An 11,262-nucleotide genomic window follows, 5' to 3' on the forward strand; every position below is an offset into this window, starting at 1 on the left:
GCTACTAACATCTATGGCTTTGTCATGGATATGGTGATAAATTGGTTGGGGGAAGTGCCCTTTAGTGATTTATCACGAGTGGTATGTCTATTTGATGAGCTCACTCCCTCAGGGGTTTTAATTTTCTCAATTTAGCTCTCTGTCCAACTTTAAAATGATAAGCGTCAGTGAACACTCCCCTCTAAACCAGAAAGGTTTGGCCTGTTGGCACTTCGAAGTGAGCCTAATTGGCTAAACTAAAAGAGAATAAAGGAAACCTAGAACGTCATATAGGTCAGGGCTAAGAAATTTATTGTTTTCCATTACTTTTGATGTTACTGTATCTGTATTTATTTGCACATATGTGACACAACAAGAAATTTTAAGGGGATGTATTTTTTCATGTGCAGGTTATCACTAACCATCTCTCTGACAGTAGACGGACACATCAGGGGAGTCCAACCACATGATACTGCACATGAAGGGGATTCTGCAATTCAAAATGCCCAAGCTCCTTAGGAGGCTTGCCAATTGGCGATGTATCAGGCCCAAATAGACTGTTCCGTTCTTTTACTGCATAATCATTAATTTCAGTGTCAGGTTTACAGGGAATTAACCCATCTGCGGCCCAATGCTTGTGCAATCCTAGAGGAATTGGAAGCTTTGTTGGCCAGACACTGTTGCAACCTTCCTTATCATCATGTAAAATGCAAATTACTGCTAGTGCCACAATATGCAGTTTGGCTAAGAGTCAGAAACCTAACGATATTAGTCTGTCAGTAGGCTCACATTAGCCTTGCCAGTAATAGCCTAATTGAATCTCACACTTGTCTTAAAGGGATAGTTCACCCAACAATTAAAATTGCCCCATGATTTACTCACCCTCAATCCATCCTAGGTGTATATAACATTCTTCTTTCAGACGTATACAATCTGAGTTATATAACAATTTTGGGCTGCCATTTATTGCCATTATAATGATTGGATTAGCCAGGACATTTTGTAATATAACTCTGATTGTATTCGTCTGAAAGAAGAATGTCATATACACCTAGGATTACTTGAGAGTGAGTAAATTATGGGATTTATTGTGTTTTTGTGTGTTTTTAGTGAACTATACCTTTAAATGCTGGTATACATGTTTGTTTCTGTTGCTCAAAGAGAGATGGTCAGACAATTGGTGTAAGGTTTAATTTTATAGATTCCTGTGGGTGATTTCCTTTGCACTCTATTAGTTTCTCCTCTCATCAAGAGATGGATATGGTTAGTAAATGAATATCTGTGACCAAAAGAGTTACCAACAAAAAGGGAATGTCGCAGCCTGCCAGCTTTCAACAGTCCCCAAGCACTGCCACGGCAGCCACGCTATCCTGGATGTCTGGGCCGATCAGTGATCAGCTAACCACATACTAATCAGAGCAGACAGCCTACAGTGAGAGATACGCACTTGTATTTTTAGGCCTTTCTATTTGCCTCTCGCAGACTAAGCAAGCCATGTGGAGGAGGGGAAGGGATTACTGCAGTGTGGATTCTGAATTCTGGATTCTTGTAAAATGTTTCAGGAAACTATGAAGAACACTATAGTTCTGGGAAACATTTTCTTTATATTCTTGAGGTATTTTAGCAATTTCTTGGAATTATTCATCCCCACATATTTTTACATAAAGTTGGATAGCAATCTCTGTCTGACTGGGAAGAAAGGATGGTAAAGCATAGTAACAGCCATAGCAGAGAGAGGTTGAGTCACTTGCTCATTATAACCGCAACATTGGTTAAAGGAAGTGGTTACTGACAGAATCCTATAAATGCAGGAATGCAGGAAACAACAAATCCCAAAGAAGCTCATTATTAGGGTTGGGAACCAATAACTGTTTCTTATTCAGAACAACAATCATAGAGGCCAGCCATCGTAGTCCTATGTGTGTAGTCTGATGTGAATAATTATGACTCAATTCTTTGTCACAAACAGAATCCATAAATTCGTTACGATTAATCCATTCGTACTCTCTATACCTGTACATTTCAAAAACATTTTTAATATATCTCTGTTGTCTAGGATCCCGGAGACAGCCATGGGTACAGATTCAGAGGAGAGCCATCAGACCACCACTAAACACCTCCCAAATCACCCTCTCTGCAATGCTCACCTCTTCCCGCACTCAGTATGAGCTTGGGGGCTTCCCCTACCCCCTTGCCATGGAGAACAACACAACAGGCGAGTTTATCCAAACACCTCTTCAAAGAAATATGTTACCCATTAATCATTCATCATTGCGTAGAATAATGTAGTAAACAGAGGCTTGCAATTGTGGCTTCATGAAATATAATCCATTTTCTGCCATTTCTTCTGATTCAGGTACCAACAGTAGCTGGGTGGAGCTAACTGCACTAGCTGCAATGTGTGCTCAGCTCACGGGGCCCAACGGCACTGAGGTCCAGGTGTCAGAACCCATTCACATCTCTATCCCTCTTCCTTCTGACTCTCCTCTCAAGACTGCCACCAGTGTCCCAGTCTGGAGGTTCGAGGACAGAACAGGTAAACAGCATTAAACAACATTTGGGTTAACCCTAAACAACACTATGCATGTGGACAATTTTATCCAAAGTTACCCCTTACATAAATCAAACTAGCAACTTTGTTACCAATGTGATTAGAAGGGTGATCACAAACGCCCACTTTAGGGTGCGCCATGTTCTCGTGATGCTCCCCCTTTGTTGATCCAGATTCTATAGTGGTCTAGTTAATTAAACACCTAAGCTAGCTAAACAAATTCTGTCAGGACCTCTATCGTCAAAGATGATTGATTAATCTTGGAGAAGAACTCCCTGCGCATCCATGCAGCCTAGCATGGATAAGAGCAGGGAGAGCAGCAATAACCCCCTTAGGGTAAACAGAACCAACATAATGTATACAGATATCATTAATGTTGATATTAAATGTACAAAATAATTCAGGAATTTAGTCTCATTCAAGGGGAATTAGAATACCAAATCCTGACCGACAAGAGGAGGACCTGGGGATGGAGGAGGGTAAATGAGCTCTGGAGAAACACGATAGCTGCTGATAGTACTGAAGGAGCTTATGTATGCATGCTGTGATAGACGTCGTATTCCTATAGGTAGACGTGATTAGCTGACTGTCAGCTGATGCAAGCTTGACTAACGTTACCTGCCAGAACTGACGCTATACGCTTGATGTCTTCAGGATTACTAGAAACTTCCAGACAAGTTTTTTGGGGCAGGTTGGCGCTAAACTAGGTATGACATTGACTTTTTTTTCCCTGTGATAGTTCATGCTAAATTAAGTCACAAAGTGTGGACCTCCAGGAGGACCACAAGGGCTTAAGGCAGCATTTGGCAGAGGGGGTCGTAAATTGTTAATATATGTACAAGAAGCAGAGAGGAGGTAAGAAAAATGGGCACGACTAAAGGGGAGATGGAGAAAAACTTTTAACTTTCCATATTTAGTTGAGAGTTGTTCAAGCAGGTTCAGATAAAGTGAGAGCAGGTGAAGTGAGTGTGCAGTACAAATCAGAGAAAGCTGTTAGGTCTTCTCACATCGGAGAGATAATAGTCTGCCAATTCATAAAGCAGAAATCATCTCCAGACACTGACCCTGTCACGAAATAGCTCCCAGAACAGGATGTGATTTAGTACCTGGCAAGCTCTGCAGAATTCAATAGATCATTCACTGATGCCAGCTTAATAAAGAGAACAGCTCTGGTGGAAAAATCATTACAACTAAAAGAGGGTATTGGCTCCCTTTCTGGCTTTACATTTAGGTCTTAATTTTGCATAGATTGCTCTAGATATAGTTGCATGTGTTATTCCAGGTTATCCGGTATCTCCCTAATGTCTAGACTGCTTATTAGGTCCTCTCCTAAAGTGAGGTAAAAGATTAATTTAGCCTCTCTTAGCTCCACAGAGAAATCTCAAATGATTTTAAACTAAGCAGCTTAGTCTATGGCAACCTAATCCCAGCTCCCCCTTTTACCCGCCCATTGCAGTAGGTAGTGTAACACTTTGGTAGATGCCCATCAAGGGGAATTAAAAGTTGTTGGGTAGTCTTTGTTTTATTAAATATGATCTTATTTATGATAATATTTTGAATTGAGAATTGAGCTTGTTTTCCTAAACTGGTCTTGGTGGGTAATATAAGTACAGTAATTAAAGATGAAACACAATGCATTTAAGGAATGTCTAATCCATCAAACAGGACTGTGATGGCTGTCAGTAAGAGAGACAGTTGGCCTGGAAAAGCCTCCTCTATGACCTTTGACCCTTGCCCTGACAGATAAGTTTGTTGAAAGGATGTTCTATTGTCCGAGTATTGCCCCCTACAGTACAAGACTTAATTTATTTAATATATATATATATATATATATGGGCTGGATTTTCATATAGATTTAGCATTATTTAGATATGCACAAATAATGTAATCATTTCTATACACTACCGAACTCAAATTTGGTAAGATTTTTAGTTTTTGAACGAAGTGTCTTGTGCTCACCAAGACTGCATTTATTTATTCAAAAATACAGTAAAACAGTAATATTGTATGATATTATTAGAATTTAAAGCAGCACTAGGTAACTTTTCAACCTTTATAATATATTTTCAAACCTCTTGTGATGATACATCGACTTACAATAGGTTGAATGACACGTCTGCCATAGCCTGACGGGGTCTGTGTCGTTTTTAATCGTACTTTTAAACTTCGGGTTTCGGGTAGTAACCCGAGAAAAAAAAGAACTACAAAATTCGACTGCTTTACGGCATATACGTCACTTCCACCACCACCCCCACTTCCTTAAATTCGGACGTGCGAGCCAAACTATTATTTGTTTGCCGGATGTTATAGTCATGGCCGAAGCAGCACAGAAAAATAAGAAAGCAAAGGTTTTGTCGGAGGAAAGCAAAAAGAGGAAACGAGAAAGTGATCAGATTAAAGGCAGGACGAGGATCAACATTGGGCCAGCGTTTGCTCGTTGGCGTGAGCTGAAGGAGGAGGGGCTACATTCTTGCAAGTAAATACATATGATAAGACGTACAAAATCATATTTTAGGATACCTAACATGTCTGTGATATTGGTTTATTTGTCTTGCCTCAAGCTATAATGCAAATCGATTTTTCAAATTTGCAGATTCATCTAGGGTAGCTTGATATTATAATATTGACGATATATGGTTATTACCTACCACTCAAACATTGAATTGAAGTATCATATAGATTCTGTAAAACGGGAACCAATAGACTAGGCTACTATAATGACGCTGGCTTGTAAACGTGAGAATCACGATCATTTGGCGTTTGAAAAAAATAAAACCCATGAAATGATATTCATATGACATGCTGAAACATATGCTACTGTACCTGGGATGAAGACATTTCACACGTGACGCAAGCAGAACCATCTATGAGCAGAACACCTGCATGTGAACTCCATAGACAGGTGAACTCCTCCTGCAGTGTTCAGGGCTATCATAGTTGTCATGTCAACAAATGTACGTGCGATGCATCCACTGATGTAGAATGACAGTTTACGACAGTAGTAGAGGACAATACTGTTTCCCAACTGTAGGGGGACCCCGAGAGCAAAAACTACCTAGTGCTGCTTTAAATTTGCTGATTAAATTATTATTGGTGATCAATTATTAATAATAGTTCATTAATAATAGTATATATATATATTAGACACCATTTTTTATTTCACTTTTTTCATGATTTCTGAAGGATCATGTGACACTGAAGAGGAGCAATGATGCTGAAAATTCAGCTTTATCATCACAGGAATAAATTACATTTTAAAATATATTCATATAGAAAACAATTATTTTAAACTGTAATAATATTTCACTTTAATTTACTGTATTTTTGATTAAATACAGGCAGCCTTGGTGAGCATAAGAGACATTTTTCAAAACAACATTATAAAAATTATACCGACCCTAAACTTTTGAATGATAGTGTATGAATCATGTATTCATAATTAGGTAATCACTTAGTTATTTATTATATATCATATATTTTGATTCCTACGAACATAAAAAAAAACTATTAAACTATATCATTCAGTCTTATCAATTCACAGAAATTTGCACAAGTCTCTATTCCCTTTTTAAAGAAAATAGTAGCTTAGTATGGAGCTACTCAAAATGTGCCAACAGTTACCAGGATGCTGAAAAGTCTATCTAGATGGAGAATGCTGGTCAGCTCCCTGAAAAAAACTAAATATTCAGTGTGTGGGGGTGGTCAGAAAGACTTGCGTTTCAGAGGAGAGTCAGTTCTGCAGAACATTATCCTGTATTCTTGAGTGTAGGCAGATACAATCTTTCAGTAAGTGTGTCTTTGACCATGTGATGGACGCATGTGGCTGTAAACTACAAAAGTCTGTATTGTCTAAGACTTTACTCTGTAGACTGTAGAAACGTGGATGTTGGGAATATAAATGAGAAGACGGTTGCATTCTCAAAGCACAAACCAAAGCTCTTAGTCACTCTCTGAGTCTCATATACTAACACAGCACAAATGTACATGATGTCACAGACTGCTGAGTCCCAGCCCTATGCTTTATCTAAAAAGGGTGGGCCCTGAATGTGTTCAGATTATGAAAACATTCATTGTGTTGCTGAAATTTGACATGTGACTACTAAGGCCTTATTTGTTTTGGAGACAGATCACAGAGGGAATAGCCCATACAGAGACAGGGAATGCTTATGCACATGGTAATTTCGAAGAGCTTAATATATTGGAAAGCCCCTGCTGAGCTGAACATATAGCACCTTCTAGTGTGCATAATTACACATTGCATGCAGCTGCCTTGGTCCGTTTTTGTGCTCTAGTCAGGGTTTGGTATTTTGGGGTTTGATTCTGCTGTAGAGCTGAATGTGCACAAAGCGGTGAAATCTGAAATGATACACAAATAATAGTTCATAGGCAATAAAAAGCATCAGTGTCTAATAAAAAAAGTTACATTTTGTTACATTTTTGCTATTGTTTTACTACTATATAGTAACAGGTCCAATTTGTATGCTCCAGTTGTGAAGTCCAGCACAGGGAGAACATTTCGTCTTTAGTGGAGGGAGACATTTAAAATCGTATTTGTCAGGGTTCACCCTGTCAGAACATATTAACTCTCTGTGCTCTTGTCTGGCCGTAGGGCTTGTTGCAAAATTTGTGCCCCCCCTCACTGCCCTGCTTTGGTGCACCATATTCCATTTTCTGTGATTTTGAATATTGAATGGTAACCTAGACTGATCCTAAAATGTCTTTTTAATGAAGAAAAGCTATTGGGTGTGTAATTTGGCACTGTTTGGGTCTAATCTGTCCCTGGCACACTGCCCATTCACATATAACTGAGCTTTTCCTGCACGCTGGAGCAAGATTTCATTGCATTTATCCATGTCTGCTCATTTTGTAATAAAGTCCTGGTTTGCTGCAGGTCTATGGGTCAGAAGCGGTGCTGGATACATTAAAAAAGAGGGCACTCAGATGACGTGGAGTTTTGTGGCTCCAAATTTAGGATACTGGCTTGCAGCATTTCCCTCATCCTCAGGTGAGGACAGCAGCAGTTACATGGCATATTATATTATATTATATTATAAATAAGAGACATTTTGAGGATATAACTAATATGTTTAGGTTTTAGATTGTTATGGATAAGTAAACATTAAATTATACAGAATGACTTTAAAAATGAAAAACATTTAGATAAAATTTTAGTTTAATATCCATTTTCATCTTCTTATAACATTCATTTCTTAACATGGTTGGTTTCATTTTTTTATTTTCTTTAGAGATGGGGAAATAAAAAAATACTTATTTTTGTGTTGAAGGAACAGGTCTGAACACCTCTGGTCTGAGAGACATCACTACCTACCACACTATTTTCCTGCTAGCGATTCTGGGTGCCATGGCCCTGCTAGTGCTTATTCTGCTGTGTTTGCTACTGTACTACTGCAGGTATCGTCACTCTGTGTGCATGTTTGTTGTGTGCCCGAAAAAAGATCAGTTCCAAGAGAAAATCGAGCAAAACACTAAACTTCATTTGTATTTGTCCTTTATGCCGAGTTCACACTGCATGATTTTAGCCCCGGTTTTGACTCGCCGACAGGTTTTGTGAAATCGCAGACAAATGCTTGAAATCATAGGCAAATCGGTGCTCGTTCACGCTAGTGATAATCACGCAGTGTGAGTTATCAAAGACGTGATCGTAAAGAAACGCAGATGAGTCGTGAAATTTCTGCTGTGTGAAATGTGTTCTGACTGAAAATTACATCGGCCATGACCTACAGCCTTCAAACATTTGCTTGACCAGCCGCAACAGCAGCACATTGCAAAATAATTTATTTACCTCCAACTCTCTTTGCAGATCACTCATTTGAAAATCATGCGGTGTGAACTCGGCATTAGTGAAACTGTAGTTATGTTAACAACAATTTTTTATTAAATGTTTTCTTGATCGATATACTTGGTGGGATAATTGCTAACAGATATTATGATTTTTCCAGGAGGCGATGTCTGAAACCTCGTCAGCATCGTCGGAAAATGCACCTCTCGTCCACTCTGGAGAGTTCAAAGAGAGACCAGGGCACATCCACTTCCCACCTCAATCTCATCAGTGGTGGACACGTGGAGACCGCCTCCTCAGCCGGTGACCATGACGGCATCAAATCTGACCTTTCCTCCAACCGTGATCTCCACAGCTCTCGAGAGGACTTCTTCAGACATGGACAGCACAACTCCCGGATGAATGCTGACACAAAGCGAGGAGAGAGCTTCCCATTGAAGGCCACTCGCTCTTCAAACACAGGAACTCGAGACCTGCTCCTACAGGACGACTATAGCAAAGGTTACAGCTCTGCTGAGGACACCGATGAGCGCAGATACCATCGCCATAATGCTAAAGACAACCAGGGCTATTCATCAGACCCACCGTCTCCACCTCCACTTTTGCCGCCGTTTGCTGGTCACTATACGGATCACAGTCGGGACAGCAAACCTCCGGAGTATTATGCATCGGCAGGGGATCACCTCACTCGGCCCAGTTCTGTCAACACCCAGCCTGGCCAGCTGATCTTCTGTCACTCCATGGAGCAGATGAAGGAGAGCATGTACCACAGCATGGTGCCCACACTGGTCATCCCTGCACATTACATGCATCTGTCCTCTGACCTGTCAGCTGTGGAGCAGGCAATGGAAAGGCAGCAGCAGCTGCAGCATGATATGGAGGGCATCCAGGTTAGCATGACACTGCCACGGCAACAGAGTCAACACCAAAAGCAACAGCAGCAGCAGGCCAGGCAAGAAAAGGAAGAGGAAGAGTCTAGCCAGCAAGCAGAGGGACCTTCAGAGGAGAACTGGGGATCAGAACAATCCACTGCCCCCGTCCGTATTCCTGTACTTTTCAATGACTCCACTATTGCACAAATGAATGGAGAGTTGCAAGCAATGACGGAAAAGAAGCTGCTGGAGCTTGGGGTAAAGCCACACCCTCGTGCCTGGTTTGTTTCCCTTGATGGCCGTTCAAACTCTCTTGTCAGACACTCCTACATTGAAATGAGCAATGAAGCCTTGCGTGCACCCGTGGGCCCCAGCAATCTAGCCCAGGACCACCGTTCTGAAACACTCCCCGTGAGTTCAGGGAAATCTACTCACCGAAAAGCAAAAGGGGAGCACAAGGTGAAGGAAGGAAGTGAAAGAAAAGCTCATGGAAAGATTTATTCCAAGCTTCCCATTATCGAAATGCCAGACTCAAGCAGTGATGGCCATTCAGCTATGTACTCACCTGAGGAGAACTCCACAGCGCCACTGCTTGAAGAGACCTCGGAGTCCAGAGGTGGGACGTTTCCTCGTAAAGGCCACAGCCGTGACCACAGCACCCGTAGTAGTGCCAGCGAGGTCCACAGAGATTCTGTCACCAGTCCTGACGATGACAATGAAACCGACGACAAAGATGACGACGGCGAGAATAAAAAGAGCCCCTGGCAAAAGCGCGAAGAGAGGCCCCTCATGGTGTTCAACGTCAAGTAACTCGCATGTTGTCCAGTTATGGCACCATCTTGGCTATACCCTTCTTTTGCATAGATGCTCAGTAGTGATGAGGCGTAAAGATGCAGAGCTGGAAAAAAAAGTCGGATGAAAAGCACAATAAGAGACATGGCACTTACCTGAGTGAGGTATCTGTTCCAACCATCAAAACTAGGTACCAAGAATTAGCACTGAATGCCGCTTGTGAAGAAGTGTCTGAAGTCCTCACACTCTCTTAGATGCCCTTCAGATGGATTAGACATCTGATGTAGTTCTAGCAGCAGTTCATGAGGCCAGAGGGAGTCGTAATTTTGAATCTGCACTCAACATGTTGTCTCGTTTCCCTTAAGTGATGCCCATTTTTTGTAAGAATTACAATGAGCCATTTTAATACTGACTTTGGGAAGCAATCCATAAGCCTTAAAGAGCTTTTTCCTTTTCAAAAGAAATATGGATAAAAATGAACATGAATTTGATATTGATGAAAAAGAGGGCTGTTGTAAGGATTGAGAGATTTTATCGGTTTAGGTGACTTTCATTGTAGTGGTTTACGCAAACATTTGTTTATACGACTATGTAGACCTGAACCATTAAGATACATTTCACAAACAGGGGTGAAATTCTTGCTGAATAAATGTGTGGTTATTCCAATGTGACTTATCGAATCCTAGTGGTTGACGCATAATGACACTGTATTTTGTACTGATGGTCAAAGTTCCCCCTTTGTTCTTACCAGTGTTGCCAATTTTAATAGTTTAATGAGACTGTTTGGGCTAGGAATGCTGCTTTTAGATATGAATAAAAGGTTCTGCTTATATACAGAACGCATTTTGTACTCTGAATAAGCCTTCCTGTTGGTTCAGTGCAGCAATAGGAATTGTGTTTTGAGGGACTTACCTTGGACACCTGTGAAAATATGTTTTCGGACTAACCTTTACTGCAGTGCATCAGATTTTTTTGCCATAAATCAAAACCACTGCAACTGTTAACTGTGGAAGAAAACATTTGAACCTTTTAGGGAGTTTTTGTGTGTGACCGAAGATACAGATTGTGCTTTAAATGGATGTGCATGGATGAATTTACACACAAAAAAACACATTTACACACGTTTTTTTCTTTTTTTAAAACAAGTATTGCTTAAGCGCTCTTATTAAACTCTGTGAACCACTTATTTGTAAATAACACCTTAGTAAATTTACACCCTCACTTTTGTTCTATGCATTTTTATTTTTGTCTTATTATTACTAATCACC

General features: G+C 40.5%; 1 protein-coding gene across 2 annotated transcripts in view; it reads left to right on the top strand.

Moving 5' to 3' along the window:
• fam171a2a (family with sequence similarity 171 member A2a) overlaps nt 1-11,215 on the top strand; it is a 46,234-nt gene extending 35,019 nt beyond the window's left edge. The window contains exons 4-8 of one of the 2 annotated variants that reach the window (XM_079812602.1): nt 2,036-2,194; nt 2,336-2,515; nt 7,422-7,535; nt 7,816-7,942; nt 8,491-11,215. In XM_079812602.1, coding sequence (XP_079668728.1) covers nt 2,036-2,194; nt 2,336-2,515; nt 7,422-7,535; nt 7,816-7,942; nt 8,491-10,012 — 2,102 coding nt within the window. In that variant the 3' untranslated portion in view covers nt 10,013-11,215. The remainder of the gene's footprint in view (nt 1-2,035; nt 2,195-2,335; nt 2,516-7,421; nt 7,536-7,815; nt 7,943-8,490) is intronic. The other variant, XM_079812603.1, reaches the window with a different exon arrangement.
• Nucleotides 11,216-11,262: the final 47 nt, after the last annotated feature.

This window comes from Gobio gobio, assembly GCF_949357685.1.
Source record: "Gobio gobio genome assembly, chromosome: 1".
NCBI classification, from domain to species: domain Eukaryota; kingdom Metazoa; phylum Chordata; class Actinopteri; order Cypriniformes; family Gobionidae; genus Gobio; species Gobio gobio.